At 45.3% G+C, this 17170-nt stretch overlaps 1 protein-coding gene across 2 annotated transcripts in view; it reads right to left on the reverse strand.

Annotated features, from left to right (window-relative positions):
• Nucleotides 1–1446, reverse strand: part of CACHD1 (cache domain containing 1) — a 215769-nt gene extending 214323 nt beyond the window's left edge. For both annotated transcript variants that reach the window (XM_082832498.1, XM_082832497.1), the window contains exon 1: nt 1102–1446. In XM_082832498.1, coding sequence (XP_082688624.1) covers nt 1102–1332 — 231 coding nt within the window. In that variant the 5' untranslated portion in view covers nt 1333–1446. The remainder of the gene's footprint in view (nt 1–1101) is intronic.
• Between the last annotated feature and the right edge of the window lie 15724 nt (nt 1447–17170).

Raw genomic sequence — 17170 nt, forward strand, 5'->3', positions numbered from 1 at the left:
TCTTTCGAAGACCACATTCATCACCGTTATTATTGTTAGAAGACATAAGAAGAGGATGAGGTTATTGTACGGAAGAATGTTATAGCAAAGGTTTCAGACTCGGAATGTCATCTCAACCTCTCCTCCTAAACTAGTGGGCCAAGGAGGTTAAAATAACGGCGCGATAGAATCTCCAGGTGGTTTCTGTTTAGCAATTTTTTACTACTATTGGTTATTAGTAACATCTTCAGGATTCCTTACTAGCCTCGGGCAATCTTTCTTTAGCCCCCTTCCTCTCCTGGGGAGGACGGACCTGGTAAACAATTTAGAGAAATGGGAACCTTATTCACTATGCTCCCTTTTTCCTCCCCAAAAGGCATACACAAAACAAAAACAGCCGACAGCGCGCAACCGACAACAGCGACAGCGGAAAGCAACAACAAAAAAAGTCCACCACACAGGACGAGTCGGGAATCTACCCGGAGTCTACCAGGCCAGCCCCTCCCCCCATACACCCGGGCGGGGAAAGGGAGCGCGGAGTTCACTCTCTCGGCCGCTCTCAGCCGGGACCCCAGGTGGCCCCGGAGTTGCTGCGCACGCAGCGATGCCTCCCCTCCCGGCGCCCACTGCAGCGCCTAGGTCTGGGGGACCCGAAGAGGTGATCAAGGGGGTACACTGGGGGTCTCGGAAAATCATCCGGGCCAGGCGGGACCGGCTGTCCTGGGATGGGTACACAAAGTGGGAAGGGGAGTTTGCAGGGGTGGAGGGGTAAAAAAGACTGCGGGGAAATGCGTGCAAATTAGGAAAGGAGGTGCGAGGGAACCTGAGAATCCTTGCCGAGATAATGGAACTGTGCCGGGGGGCGGGGAAAATGGGTCTGTGCAAAGGGCAGGGGCTTCTGCAGAGGAGAAACGGGACCCGAGTGCTTGGAAGAGGAGTTGGTGTGTAGTCAGGGGGTCCATGGGGAGGGCGGAGGTGTCCGGGGCAAAGGGGGCTCTGTGCATGCCAGCGAGGTCGGTGCTCGTTTAAGGGGACCTGTACTGGGGATGGGACCGGGCTCTGCGCGGAGGAGATAGGCGGGATGCCTGACAAGTTCGCGGGCGCGATGGGGGGGGCCCTTACCTGCATGGTGACGACCCCCAGCTCCTCGGCCGCCAGCCTCCGCATCTGGCTCGCCAGCACTTGCGCCTCGTCCAGGATGGAGAAGTCGGCGTCAGCCCCGGCGCCCAGCAGCCAGCCCGCGGCCAGGCAGAGCAGCCAGAGGGGCGGCCGCCGCGCCCCAGCCCGGCCGAGCGAGCCCCGACCCCCGCGGGCCAGGGCGGCCGCCTCCTCTTCCTCCGGCTCGCGGGCCATGCCGCCTACCCCCACTCCCCGCCGACGGGCTCCAGGCGCCGGGAAGCGGGGAGGGAGCTCCGGGAGGTGCGCCCAGGGCCCGCTCCGCGCACCCGGCAAAACTTTCTCGCCCTTCTGCAGCCGCCTCTCAGCGCCGCGGCGGCTCCCGAACTTAGGGGGCGCCCAGCTACGGCGCGGGAGCGCGGGCGGCCACCATCTCCGGGCCCCGGTGGCCGCGGCGGGAGAGGAAGCGGCCGCCCCAGCTGTCCGCGGGACCCCGGCGCCGGCGCGGCCCCCGCGGTGCGGCGGACGGCTGGAAGAGCTGCGGCGTCCGCACCGGGTTTGTGGCCGCGGGGCTGACAGGCGGAGCCGCCGAGCTTTCGCTTCCCGCGGGTCCCGGCCGAGCGAGGCGGCGGCGGCGGCGAGGGCGGGCGGCTGCACCCGCGGAGGAGGAGCGGCGATCGGGCTGCTATGCTGGGGCAGCCACCCGAGCGAGGCAGGAGAGGGGGAGGTTTAAAAAAACAAAAACAAATAAACAAAAAAAGCACACTGAAAGAAAGAAAGCCAGCGACGGGGTAAAGGGAGGTGTCTGGTGCCACCACGCTGCGCTCCGACTCCGTGCACTTCCCGGCCCGGCGGCCGCCGCGGCTGCGGTGATTTATGGAAGCGGGGAAAGAGGCGGGGACATTCCCCCGGTCGCCCCTCCCCTCTCTCTCCCGCTCCCGCCTCAGAACCGGCCCCTCGAGACGCCACGGGCCGGACAGCAGGCTCTCGGCTCGGGTACCAGCCCTGCCGGGGGTGGGGTCCCTGGGACCTTCTGGTTGCCGGGGACAGCTGCCCACCCCAGCTCTCACCGCCTCCGCCCTCGCCAGGGACTCCGGGGTCCCACCCATCGAAAGTCCCTTTAAGTTCTAGGACGCTGGCTTTCTGCCTGGCGGAGATTCGGGAGGGAGGGGACTGCTGTTTGTGCGTCCACTGCTCTTCATCGATGTTATTAATAACAATAGCTAGCATTCGTTGGATCAACGGATTCCTTTTTTTTTTTTTTTTTTTTTTTTTTTTTTTTTTGACCAACGACTGTGTGCCCGGCCCAGTGCTCTGGGGTTTGTATACATTAACCTTTAATCCCCACCACATCCCTGTGAGGTACTATCTTTATCCCAAAATTTTAGGTAACAAAGACCGAGGCTTAGAGAGGTGGAATGAATTGCCGAAGGTCACCCAGGGGATAAGAGGCAAATCCAGAATTTAAGCAGATCCGAGACCCTTGCTCTTAAATAGGACACAATTCTTTCTGCCTCTCTTTGGAAATGAACCATCTGATCCCGTCAAAAGCAATAAACAAAACAAAACAAAACCCACAACACTACTGAGTGGGAATTCGCCCCACAACAACTAATCTCTCTGAAGCCTGGGGAGGCAGTGTGCTTCCTTCCTTCCTGCTGCTGACTCCTGGCTCAGGCCCTCTGAGAGATCACCTATTGGAAGCACCTGGAACAAATGGATGAAGGTTGTGGTGGGGGCCGTTCTTAGAAGCCTCTTAAGGCTCCTCTTTGTAGGTTCCTAGAGGACAGAGCTGTGCCCAGGAAGATGAAGGCTGCCTAGCAGAGGCGGTAGCAGGACTAGAACTCGGCTTTGGTGTTCTCTTCACTTTACAGCAAAACCTTATGTTTTACTTCTTTGACTATATTGTTTTAAAACCCCATTTTTGGGCTTCCCTGGTGGCGCAGTGGTTAAGGATCCGCCTGCCAGTGCAGGGAACACGGGTTCGAGCCCTGGTCCGGGTAGATCCCACATACCACGGAGCAACTAAGCCCGTGCGCCACAACTACTGAGCCCGTGTGCCACAACTACTGAAGCCCGCGCACCTAGAGGCCGTGCTCCGCAACAAGAGAAGCCACCGCAATGAGAAGCCCGCGAACCGCAACAAAGAGTAGCCCCCGCGAACCGCATCTAAAGAAAAGCCCACGCACAGCAACGAATACCCAACGCAGCCAAAAATTAAATAAATAAAACACATTTTGGCTCGCAGTTGTTTCTCAGTTCTGAATTCCCCAATCAGTGTTATCTCTGCTATACTCTATGTTTTCATTTTGTGACACTCCCCATTCTGTGCCCCCTTGAGAGAGGCACATGGGACTCTTGGAACACCATCATTTATTATGTGCGATGCTCCTTTTGCATAACACGTCCTGGAACCACGGTAACCTCATTGAGGGCAGGGACCTATCCACCTCTCTGTCATCCACACTTAGCTCAGTACCAAGCACAAAGTAGATACTGTAAAAACGATTCTTGAATTAATGATGAGATAAAAAAAAAAAAATCTGTTGTCTTTTATCCCCAGAGTTGACTTGACATTTGGTTGCGAGATGCTCCTATAACTTCTGTTTTTCATTGTTATACCATTGCATATGATTGTTAATTAGTGATACAAAACTGATGTCAGTCCCTGTGGTAAGTGGAAGAGAAAAAAAAATGATAAAGGGCAGCTAGCATTAATTTTTTTGTCTTAGCTTCTTCAAGGTTACTGTCATCAAAATTGTCACAGATCTCTAAACTACCCTTCTGGAACTCTTTCAGATGGCTTCTCCATCTTTGCCCAGCCTTTGTATCTTGCTATTTCTTGGGGTCCTATTTCTTGAGGTTATAATCCTATGTCCCCCTTTTTTTACGTTGTTTTTTTTTTGAGAACTCTCATGTTACACCCACACCTTCAATTACCACCAAGACAGCAGAGTTTTGCAAATTTCTAAACAAAGCTCAATCTCCCTTTTCAGTGGGATTTCCAAAATTCCAACTGTTCACTGGCGTCTCTACTAGATACACTTGAACTAAAACTCATTCCTGCTTTCTCCCACTCTCCACTTAAATCTATACCCTACTGTGAATGTGGGTGGATGTCACGCATGCTCCAAACCAGGTACCTCACTCGCCACATCCGTCCCCTGCTCTCCATCTGTACCCCACTGGCTGCCTTCTCATCACAGCTCACCTGTGATCACGACCACGGTCTCCTCTCAGGACTCCATGGAGTCCACCTCACCTCCATCCTTCTATTCTCCACGGTAAAACCAAAATCACCTTTCTAAAAGTCAAATCCGGACTTGTCTCTCACTAACCTAATCATTTCTGGTGCCCCATCACAGAGAAATAAACTTAACACAACAAACAAGACTTTCTGGGCTCTGGCTTATCTGCCTTTCTGGCCTTCCATAAGCCACTCTGCCTCTCAAATCCTCACAAACCGCAGAAAACACGTTTGCTGGTGGTATTGAAAGCCTTACCCTTTTCCCCACCTGACAAGCCCCTACTGAGCTGAGATGTCACCTCTGTGAAGCCTTCTCTGACACCAAACCCCACAGAACTGATTGCTCCTCCTTTGGGTCCCTCTAAGTCTTGTTTCTTCTCTTAGCACTGGTTATCCTTTGGACAGTCATGTTTTCTCCACCCCGCTGCTTCTCGTTAGGTCCACCAACCCCCTGCAGCTTTAGGAGACTCAATAAGCTGCAAATCCTGTGGTCCATCTCGGGTCCACTGAAGCAGAATCTCTGGAGGTGGGCTAGGTCCTGGAATATGCATTTTACAGACCCCCCTTCCCCCTGCCCACCATGAGTCTTATGAACTGCTGAGAGGCTTCAAACAAGCCCCCCGGGATGGAAACTCACTCATCCGGGAGCTCTGGCGCTTCGTCCAGTGCCTACACTCTATAGAGTCTCAATACCGAGAAAGGGCCACTGACAAGTAAAAGTCTCAGAAATAGTCAGTTGCCTAACAACTTTTAAACGGTGGTGGCAGCGTGCAAACCCACGTCTTCAAATGGCAAGCTCTGAGCTACTAGTCTGGGGTTAGAGAAAAGGTTTACACACATATGTGCTGGCACATGACAGACCGATAAAAGCTTGCTGCCCGATAAACTAGTAATCCTTCATGTCTCCAGTGCATTTAATTAAATTGCCCTACCATCAGCCCCTCTCAGCAAGAGCGGATTGTTCTCTGAGGGGCAGCTGATTAGACCTGGGTAGGCTTATAACATCAAGTAGCCAATCTGTCACACCCAAGGCATGGCAAAAAATTAGCTGGGTCAAGCAACTTTTCATTCTCAAAAAGTTTAGGGAAAATAAGAGGAAAAAGCAATTAGAAGTGGCAGTTGAAACAGAAAAACATGATTAGAAGTCAGAGGGAACATGAGTCCCATAAGACATACTACAGGAAATGTATAACTATAAATACATATACAGATATAGATTTATATATAAATATTTTTACACATACATTCCAAGATGTATATGTAACCATATACGTGTATGTGTGCATGTGTGCATATATAGCCATATAGCATGGCAGCTAAGAGCAGGGTTTTTAGAATTAGAAAACCTGGGTTCAGATCCCAAGGTCAGAACTTATTAGCTGTGTCATCTCTGTAAACCTTAACTTCTCTTAGCTTCAGTTTCATCATCTGTACTTTATAAACACTAACACCCAAAGTTTTTGAGAAAAGGCACATAAAACACTTCACATAGCACCTGGTACGTAGAAGCACCCAATAAATAGTGGGGATGTCTGCAAGCTGAAGTTATGAGGGAGCAAACATTACAAAGGAGCTAAGAAAGCCAAGCAGAGAGAAGAGAGAGTGGAGTACACAGAACATGCGGCCTGAGAGAGGCCATCCCCCAGATTCAGAACTAACTTGATTTCAGAACTTTCCAGTTACAGTCCAAGTCTACATGTTCTATTAATAACAGACTCTTCTTTTCTCCCCTCTGTCTTGATGTAATTCTAAGGATCAAGTTCAATCATCCATTCTTACAGAGAGAACACTATTGACTATGTAACTATTTGAATACAAAATGAGGAAAAGACTGGTAAGTGGGCCACAATTGTCCAGAAGACTAGAGACCACCATGAAAGCTGTCTGATAGATTAAGCTTCTCCCTAGGGTGCCCTGTACTCCTTGCTTGTGACCAAGTTGGACACCTGTTCATTATGTTTCCTCTTCATGAGCTCTAGCACTTAACATGCAGCCTTGCAAATGTCCATTTATAAGTCTGTTTTCTCCAACGTAATGTTTCTCAAACTGTGGCCTACAGGCTTCTACAGCAGAATCACCCATCAGGAACTGTAACTGTCTTATTCATTTGCCACATTGTCAAGCACAACTCTAGATCCAGAGTAGAAACCCAATAAATGTTGGACCAAAGAACTGGGAAAAAATTAAGAAAATCCATGAGTCATTAACTCTGAGCAAAGAGTAGCACTAACGATATTGTTCCTTGACTGCGAAAGAAGAATGGACCGAGATTCCTCATCAAACTGGCTGCTCTTCCCTACTATGGAAGATGCAAAGCTCTTCAGTGAGAGACCACCTCATGGCACTCACTGGCCAAGCTTCTCACCACAGAAAACCTGTAGGTCAAACGGTTTTGAGGAATTCTTGGTCAGATTTCCAAAAATGTGGTATGGAGTTTCCAAGCCACCACGATTCCCCTTTGCATGCTCTGAGGTGGAAACAGGGCCAAGTTAACAACAAATCCTCAGCCTAATGCTGCTGGCAGGCTTCCCGTTCAAAACAATAACTGGCTGCAAACTATATTGAATCTGTGAACTCAGGGAGCTCGGGAGAATAGAATCAGTAACTTCAAGGGCAGAAATTAGCATTTGCTCATTAACTTCTACAAGACTTCAGATCTCAGCAAGTGTGCTTCTTGTTAAATAGATGGAAAGAGCTACCGGTCTAGAGCATCTAGAACATAGAGCCTCCCTGGTTTCCATATTCCTCCTGCTGATTTTAAAGATCATCAGGTTTCCCACTCCCCTCCAGATTGGGAGCTAGCAATGATAGAATAACAGTAACTGATGTAAGTAACCGAGACCCTACCAAGGGTAGGATAGCATCTATGGCACACAACTTATCATTTCTTGAACTCAGTGCGTTTCCTATGTTCTATCATTTAAGCATCAAAGCAGAGAAGAAAAGATTATTATGATGATTTCATACACAGGGAAACCGAGGCTTGGAAAAGTTAAACAACTTGCCCGAAGTTATAGGCTAGTAAGCAGCAAAGCTGGGCTGGAAATCCAGGTTTGTATGACTCCAAACTCAATTCTTTTGCTGCTCTATTGTGTGCCTGTCTGAATACAAAAAGAAAGGAAATAATAATTATTGACACCCATAGATCTCTGCCTGAGAAACATCCTTATTTCTAAGGCAACAACTTTTTTTTCCTGTTAATTTCAACAAGCATCTATTGAGCATTTGCCATGAGCCAATAATTTTACTGGGTCCTAGGGATACACAGATGAATAAGATTGGTTGTCCTTAAGAAATTTCCTGTTACTGAGAAAGTCAGAGAATTTTAAGACAGGTAATAACACACACAACAAACGCCTCAGGGCCTTTGCACTTGCCATTCCCTGTGTCTTGAATGCTCTTCTTCCAGATATCTGCATTTCACTGTCAAGAACTGTGAAGTCTGAGTCTTTACCCTACTTGCAAACCAACAAGTCAGCCTACCACAGCCTCACGGCTGCTGGCAGAAGACTCGAGCCTCCAGGGTTAGAGACAGAGGACTTTATGCCTCCATTATTCACATCAATAGTAGTAGCCTGAGTGTCAGCATTTGTGCCAGTTCTCCAAGCCCTAATTCTCGCTGGCAACATGAAGAGGGTCATTAACACCTGCACACATCAAGTACCATGTAAGAAAAGGAACCCCAAGCTTAGATAACCCAAATCTTATTTATAATAAAATGCAAAAAAATACTGCCCTTTGCTCCAGAGGGAGATATCTTTAATATACTGGGCAGAAAGCAAGTTTTCCCTAGGCTCTGAAGAAAGACACCGTCTCTACCTGTCAAGGTTGTTCACTAAACAAACATCCTTGAAAATATAGTGTAGAACAATAGGGCAGACAGTACCTTGCTCACAAGACAGGTAAAAGTGCAAGAAACCCATGGAGAATTATCTCCCCACATTGTCTTTCTCTAGTCTGGACTCAAATATGAGGGGAGGCCTTCCCTCACCATTCCATTTAAGACTGTAACCCCTATAACCCGCTCTCTGGAAATTCCCTGTATCTTCTCTCTCTGTCGACTTATACCATCTAGCAACATATATATTTACTTACTTATTTTGTTTATTGTAAACTCAATGGAGGCAATGATTTTGATGTGTTTTGTCAACATATCCTCAGTGTCTGAAATAGTACCTGGCACATAGTAAGTATTCAAGAAATAGTTGTTGAATGAATGGATATAATATGGAATGCTCTAGAGAAGGTACAATGGGAGGGACAGTTAACCTAAGCTAGGTCAGAGAAAGTTCCCTAGAGAAGATGTCACCTGAGGAGGGTCACCAAAGACAGGCAGGTGTCACTCAGGCATAAAAAAACAGCCCTGGTAGAGAAAAGCATTAAAATGTGCAAAGACCAAAACAAAACTATGTGAAGAAAGGAGCTGTAAGTTTGGGATTTCTACAGCATTAAGTGGGAAGGGGCAGTGGGAGAGGCTTTTGGTGAAAACAGAGGCCTTGGTCCTTAGCCAAGGGACTTGGAGTTTCTTCCATGATAGATGGGGAGCCACAGAGGGTTTTAAGCAGGAGAGTGATATTTTAGAAAGATCACACTATATATAGTTCTTTGGGGGATGAATTTAAGGCAGGGACTCTTGACTCAGACCGGTTGACTGAACTAAATAGCAACTCAAAATATCTAAATATTTCCAATTAGGATGTTGAAATTTCTAAGGAAAAAGTATGACATAGGATATCAGTTTAAAAAACCAAAACAAGGGGCTTCCCTGGTGGCGCAGTGGTTGAGAGTCCGCCTGCCGCTGCAGGGGACACGGGTTCGTGCCCCGGTCTGGGAAGATCCCACATGCCGTGGAGCGGCTGGGCCCGTGAGCCATGGCCACTGAGCCTGCACCTCCGGAGCCTGTTCTCCGCAAAGGGAGAGGCCACAACAGTGAGAGGCCCGCGTACCGCAAAAAAAACCCCACAAAACCCAAAACTAGACAAAAATTGAAAATACTCAGAGCTTTAGCAAGATTCCTCACAATTTTTAATAAACATAATAGTAATAACTTAAACATAGCTAGGGAGTCTTAGAAAGCAAACATAACTTAGGGAGTCTTAGAAAGCAAAGAGTTAGAATTAACCCTCAGCTAGTTATACTGAAATCAGATGACACTTTCTTTCCATGGGCTTGATTGGACATAATAAGCAGTATAGTTCTTTCCATCTTACCAAAGGTTTAAAATTTTTCTAAAAACTATTTAAGAGTACTAGAATTATCAATAAACCAAATCAAACCAACTATAGGGTGAGCATTTGCTATGTGCAGGAAACTGTGCTGCTTGCTTTGAGTTTATACTTTGGCTAGGGAGGCAAGACTAGAAATATACAAAGTGAAATAACAACGAGAGATTTAAACCACAGACCAAGGCTGCAATAGGAGAGATGGACAAAGCAAATGAAGTACACAAACAGTGGTTTGCACAGTGAAAAGATGACTATATATGGAAAAAATATTGATAGCCAACACTTTCTGAGTGCTTACTAGGTTCTAGGCATGATGCTACGGGTTTTATATCGAATTATCTCCTTTAATCCCTAGAATTCTATGAGTCACAATCATAATAATAGCTAACATTTATTTAGCTCTCACTAGGTTCCAGACAGTATGCTAAGCGTTTTCAATGGATTATTTTATTTTATCCTTGCAAAGACCCTATTTAGTAGGTATAGTCATCTCCATTTACAGATCAGGAAACTGAGGCTTAGTAAGATTGAGTTCTTTGCCCAAGTTTTCACAAGTAACATGCGACGGTGTCATTATTTAAATCCACTCTTAATTACAGTGCTCGCCTGCTTTATAATAACAAGCAGGTATTATTATCAAGTCTATTTTCCAATGGAGAAAAGTAACGCTCAGAAAAGTGGGGTCATGAACACATGTCTGAATGAAAGCCAAAACATAGGAACCTAACCACAAAACATCTTGACGCATCAGAAACATAAACGGCATAGAGTTTATATTTTATCAGTGTCATCCAGCTGACTTAAACTGAATGCAAGTTGAATATGAGGAACTTAGTGGGGCAAACAGGATTCGGATTTTAAAACTTTCGTCGCTTACTTACACCAGGGACTTTGCCATATGCTAGGGAGCACTGCTGTGCAGGCGTATTGCATAGGCTTAGACAAGGACAGATACTGACCTAGTAACTGCAAACACACGTAATTGGAAGTGAGGAATTTTACAAAAAGCAGACACTTTCAGATCAGTGCTCTTTTTGTTCTGATGACTCCATGATGTTAGAGAATTCTAGAATTCCTGCTGCAGTGGATATGTGTACTGAGCATTGTGATCTCACCCTACAGCTCCAGGGGTCAAGAAAAGGAAAAGGAAAGGAATGTGCTTATTTGTATTTCCTATTTGTACCTCCTACCCCCACCAACTCTTAAATGCCCGAGCAAACCTTGCTAGTGTTATACTAAAAACCTGCAACAAAGCCTCTAAAACAAATTAGAAGACCTCTTGTTTCACCTGCCATTCATCACTCCAGATTTCCCTGGCCCATTAAGTTCACACATAAACCCAGATTTTCACCTTCAGCGTCCCTGGGTTTGATGAGCCCCGTTGGACCCACTACTTCAGTATGTCACCTCAGACACACTTGGATTTTTCACTCTCTGGCACTAGGCATCTTAATGTTGGGTGTCCTTGCCCTGAACTCACAGCACAGACTGGGCAGACTTGCTTCCTGCCTGACCTCAGGGGAGGGCATCACACAAGTACAACCTGAGGGCGTCAAGATTGAAATTAGAGAGTCATCCTTGAAGTCCCATTTTTTAAAATCTGGTTAAATAATTTCATTTCCCCAACATTTATTTATCAAGGATCCCACATAAGCCTCAGGATGAAATGGAAATTCTTAGCACACAAGGACTGGCTTAATCTGGACCCAAACACGTCTCTCCATTCCCCCCACTCCCCTCCCCCCCAGCACACACCTACATCACCAGCCAAAATCAGTCCCCTGAATCTCTGACTACAATCCTTCCTTGCTCTACCTCGTTCCTTCCCTGTCTTTTGCTCTTTGGATTTCATCTGCTTGGAATGTCTTCCCTCACCTTTCCACCTGGCTAAGGCATTCTTATTTTTGGAGATTCAGGTAGAATCACTTCCCTCTAGGAAACCTTTCCTGACCGCTCTGCCCTCTCCCCCACGTAGAGGTAGAAGTCTCTTCTCCGTGTTCCCTCAGCCTGTTCCAGGCACCACCTTCATCACTCTGCATAGCAACCGTTACCTCTTGACTGTTTTTCTCAGAGGGCAGTCACTTCCTTTAGGAGAAAAGCAACTTGTTTTTGGCCTTTAAATATCTTACTTCTCAGCAACAAATGACACATAGTGGAGACTTAATAAACATTCATTCAATTAATGAACCCTTGAATCTATTACTTCCTACTTAGCCTTCTTACTGATCTGGAAACTATTTGGTATTTGTAGAAATATCACATTCAGATGCTTACCAGGACCAGGCAGTAATGTAAAGGCATTAAACTGGCCATGTGGGACATTAGCCCTGTCTAGAGTGGCCTCTGCTTTGGGCACATGATGTTCTTTGGAGATGAAGAAGGAACCTGGGAAAATCATCTACTCTGTCCTTCTGCCAGTAGATGAAGACTTATCTTTTTTTCCCCATACATAAAGAGGTTTCCAACTTTCCCTGAAAGTACTATGCCAATAAGATTAATGGTATAACATCAAATTCCCTTTCATCCTTCTCACTGAGTTTTCTGCCAAGTTTCTCTGCCCGTCACCATGAGAGCAGAAACACTATTGCTCACATGTTCTGTTTACCACTTAGCACATGGTGGGTGTTTAATTCGTGTTAAAAGAGTAACCATAATATGCAGAAGGTGAAAGAAAAAGTTAGGTATTTTTAATGAAAGAGTGTGACAATTATTTTCCTTTTGAAAATGTATTCAACCTAAACATGATTTCTTGTTTATATGACCTTGTCTTTTTCCATGCTACATCAGCAACAGGAGAAAAAATTAGGTTTATATCATAGTCAACAAGCTAATTAGCTCACATCTTCTCTATTTTGGTCATTCACTCATTCATTCATCCAACAAATAATCTAGGCCTACTATGTGCCAGGCACTGTGGTTATCACTCAGATTCTACTTGAACCCTGGGAGTTGCTTTTGGTTCACCCCTCATTTTTCTTCTGAGACGAATGAATGATAGCTGTCTGCCAGAAAGCGGCTCTAGGTAAGGAGGACAAACTTGGACAGTTGCAGAAACACAAGATCTGGATGAAGGGCTTCCCTAACCAGGTCTTGAAGCCCTTTGTAGAGGATTCCAAGTACAAAAATTGGAGCCCCTTTTTGTAGGCAACAATCTGCTGTTGGTCAGTGACTAGCCCAAGGTCAAGTTCCAAGATCGTTCTGGATAGTTGTGATGTTCTCCACTGTTCCTCATTGCTGACTGATATCCCATTCCTGGCCCCAGTTCATCTGCTGCTATGAACCAAAGGTCATTCATTTACCATGAATTTAGCAACTGCTTCAGAATCAACGTTGGCTGGAAACAGTGTCCCACCACACTGGTGCCCTCCCACATACTCTGCCTCTGGGCTCCAATGCTGATGTCTACACCCAACATCCCTGAGCTCTTTGTAGGCACCATGTGCTCTACTAAACAATTGACTTTCATCCTTATTCAATCCTTCCAAAAACTTGATGAGAGAGACATCAAGACTGCCAGACTGTGTGGGTTCTGGCGCCAAATTGGTCATCACTGTTAAACTACCAAGAATCACCCTCGGAGTGAGACGGCTCTTTCAGTCAATAATAACATTCAACTGTAAAAAATAATGATGATTCTGTATGGGGTAGGGACTCCTAGTTGCCCTTGACCATTCTTTGTTTTATAGTAGTAAAATCCTTAGTTTAGCCAGGCAAATGGCTGCCTATAAAAATAATACGTTTCCCAGCCCTTCTTGAAATTCTCTGTAGCCATGTGACTAAGGTCAGGCCAGTGGGATGACACAGAAGTGGAACATTTCCAGGGACTTTATAACAATTGCTTTGAACTCTTTTGATAGCATCCTACATACAAAATGCATTTTATATTATGTTGCATATATTATAGGTCCATATATATTTCTGAAACAAAAGCTTTAAGTAGAAATATTTACCTTTACTGTGTGGTAAACACTCTGATATTGTCTATTCTATTTCATTTTTAAAAGTTATCCATTATATTGATTTTAGGACCCACTAGCGAGTCATGACCCACAATTCAAAAAGCATTGTTCTACCAGAAACATTATATGTACTCTTCTTTTTTTCTTTGTCCATGCTACCGTCTCGATGCCTGAAACAAATACCTTCACTTTGGACCATGAGATCAAGGCCACACACAAAGGAGTATCAAGATGGAAGCTACCTGGGTCTCTGATAATATAATACATCATAATAACTGTAAATTACCTACCTGGGCTTTTACATGAGAGAGATACAAGTTTCTATCTAATTTAAGCTACTGTTATATTGAATTTTCTGTCCCTCATGGGCCAAACGAATACTAACTAATTGTGCTAATGAATTGTGTGTTTCCTTTCAGATCCATTTCTCTCTATTTTCCTGCTTTGCTTTTTATTGGGCTGGTCAAAAATTTTGTTTGGGTTTTTCCGTAACAGCTTATGGAAAACCTGAACCACCTTTTTGGCCAACCCTATATTACAAAGAGGCTGAGCCCTGCGTTCTGACAGTGGGGGGTAGTCGTAGGAGACAGGAAGGCAGAGGAAAAGGAAGCCAAGGTATTTCTCCTCGGCTCTCTGTCTTGGACGGTGGCTTCACCAACAGCAGCTGTGTCTCCTCCATGGCTCCAATCCCCGCTGGACATGGTTTCATCTTCTGTTGGGTGACCTCAGCTCTTGCTATCTGGTAACACTAGCCTCTCCCTTGATCTCTTTAGCACAGGAATGGTCACAGCTTCCTGCTACGGCTGATCTCTGGATCTCCTCACCTTCCCTCTCTGGCTTTGAGTTCTTTGATCCCCCATTTAACCAAGTCCCCATATTACATTTCCTCTGTTCTAAATACTTAAAGTAGTTGCAGTTTTCCTGACCAGCCCCTGACTCACACTAAAATATCATAGAAAACACTTCAGGTAAAATTTCTCGTTTCCTCCTCATCCTATAAGATAGGCACTATTCTTTGCTGTCCCCCTGCCCTTACAAATGATGAAACTGAGGCCCAGAAACATTACATGACCAGCCCTGGTCACGTGGTAAGTGTAGGGGTGTCCAACACCAAAGCTACTAACAACAGCCTAACTTTCAGAGAGCTTGACCTCCTTTTGGATTTTTCTGACTTTCAAAAAGTAATCATTTTTTATCATTAACATTTTTATCATTAACAGTAAATAACAATCATTTATTGTTATTTTGCGAAGGTCTAGACACAAAAACTGTTGGTATGACATCATTTCATGTAACCCAAGTAGGTGGTCTCCACCCTCTAAGACATCCCCAAAGCAGCCAATGTCCTTTAACCTCTGCCTTACAAAAAGTTTCCAGTCCCTTCCCACCCTGGGTGAGGAGGGTGCTTTCTGTCCCTTTACATCAAAGTCTTAATTATTCTTCCAGGGCTGCATTTACTCATTCATAAAATGTTTACTGAGTGCTTAGTATGTGCCCAAGGGCTAGGGTCTGGGGCTGAGCAAACATGAATGTGACTCAGCTCCTGCACTTAAAGAGCTCATTGTCTGGGAGGAGAGATTGGTATATAAAATAATGAAAGCACACAGAGAAGGCATTCTTTGGTGAAATCCAGCACAATAACAGCATAGTGAAAGTGTGGATCTTGAGCTGGTTCTTGAAGAATAAGTAGGAGTTGGGAGGCAAAGGGGATTGGAGGAACATTTCAAACTGAAGGAACCAAGATATGCAAAGGTTCAAAGGCATAAACCATTTCATTTGCATCAAATGTGGGTATGTAGCTTACACACCAATACGAGCCTCAGTACTTTTGTATTTACCCAAGAGTATGTATATCTGTATGTATGTATGTGTATCTGTGTATTTATATGTATGTATACATAATGTTTATGTATATATATTTATTTTTACATGCACTTCATACATATATACACACACACTTCTAACTACATACCTATATTTTATATAGACATTACATATACTATGCATTTGCATATAAATAAACACAGATATGTATACATATAAAATTATATTTATATTATATATATAAATATAGACATACATATCTTCTTTGGTTCTCTATTTTCCTTTTTGACATTATATTGATCTAACTTACTGAATAAAAGAATAAAGATGAACAGAAGAATTAATGTATTATTAAAGCAAGAAAATCTAAATGCTGGGATCTGTGACTGTATTCACCACACTAACAAATACCCAGGGGAAAATTATTGAAACATAAGCCATAGACACATAGCTTTGTACAAGGACATTCCTTCATAGGGGAAAGCCTAAATGCTTCTTGCAGGCTCAAGTTCCTTTCTGGAAAACTATTAAAGAATGTGCCCCGTCCTTGTTATGTTTCAGCTGAAAGTAAAATGTGAATAACAAAGGATATTTTCCACTAGGCTGGAATTAGTTCACATTTATCAGTTTGCAAAATGATAGTCTGTCCAAAATTCCTTTTGCTCAGGGCAGTATGACTCTGGGAGAAAAAAGGAATTAAAAGTTGCTGCCCAGAGTTCTCTAAAGGCCTTTTGCTAACCTACTGAGTCCCCACCCAATGTTCTCCGTGTCATCCATTATGTCAGTATTTAGGGAGGGGGGGCTTCCTAGGTTGCCCTCCACCTCAGCTCTACCAGCTGAACCCACCTCTGGATGGATTATAACATCTGCAACACCGGGGTAGCTTTTGCATTGCTTCACGTTTTACGTATTGTCTTACCTCCCCAATTAGGGTATAGAGTCCCTGAGGACAAGCAACCTCTCATATGCTCGGTTCTTTGGAACAATTACACTGTTTTCTAAAAAAATATCTCCCAATGGGTTTCCCTTCTTGGTTTTCCAGTTTTCTTTTGCCATTCTGCCCTCAGAAAAGGGAACATATAAGTTGCCTTGGGGAGGAGGAGAAAATGATGTAGAGGAAGAAAAAGAAAAGATAGTTCTTTTGACACCAAGAAGTAGGGCCTCGGAGGAAAGGAGAGAAGGCTAAGGCAGGGAGGGAAGATGTGTACCAGGCTGTCTTCTCTGGCCTGAAACCCCAGTGGATGAGGGGGAAGGAGAAACTTGAAAACAAGCAGATATGTCTGATACAGGTGACCCTGCAGTGATCACAGTGCCACCACGCTGTGACTCAGAGATGGCAGAGAGGCATAGCAATGTAGAAGACAGATCTCCCCTGCTTTCTCAAGGAGCCCGGGTTGGCAAGGAGAGGATTCCTAGATTTGCTGTCTCCCTAGAGAAGGCTGTGGAGGACGCAGGGGCATGAGCCATGTCCATCAGTTCCCCAAGAGGTTGTGGTAGGGTCCTGCCACTAGGAATCAGAGGGTGCAAGTTTCTGCCTCTGTAGAATTCCTAAAACCTACAAGTTGGGGAGGAAAGTCCCAAAAGGGCCCTAGAAAATGGGCCACCTGATAGAGTTGGCAGCAAGATGCCATCAGGACTGGAGACATGAACATATGAGGCTATCAGCAGCTGGAGCCATCGCTGAATAGACCAGATGTTTCTTTGGCTAAAAACTATAGCAGTGGGCACCAGCTTGTCATGAGAGCAGTGCAGCCACACTGCATCAGAGGCTGACCAGGACACAGAAGACAGGATGGGGGGCAGGCGCCCTTCTATCACTA

The sequence above is a fragment of the Leucopleurus acutus genome (genome assembly GCF_964270905.1).
Source record: "Leucopleurus acutus genome assembly, chromosome: 2".
In the NCBI taxonomy this organism is placed as follows: Eukaryota; Metazoa; Chordata; class Mammalia; order Artiodactyla; family Delphinidae; genus Leucopleurus; species Leucopleurus acutus.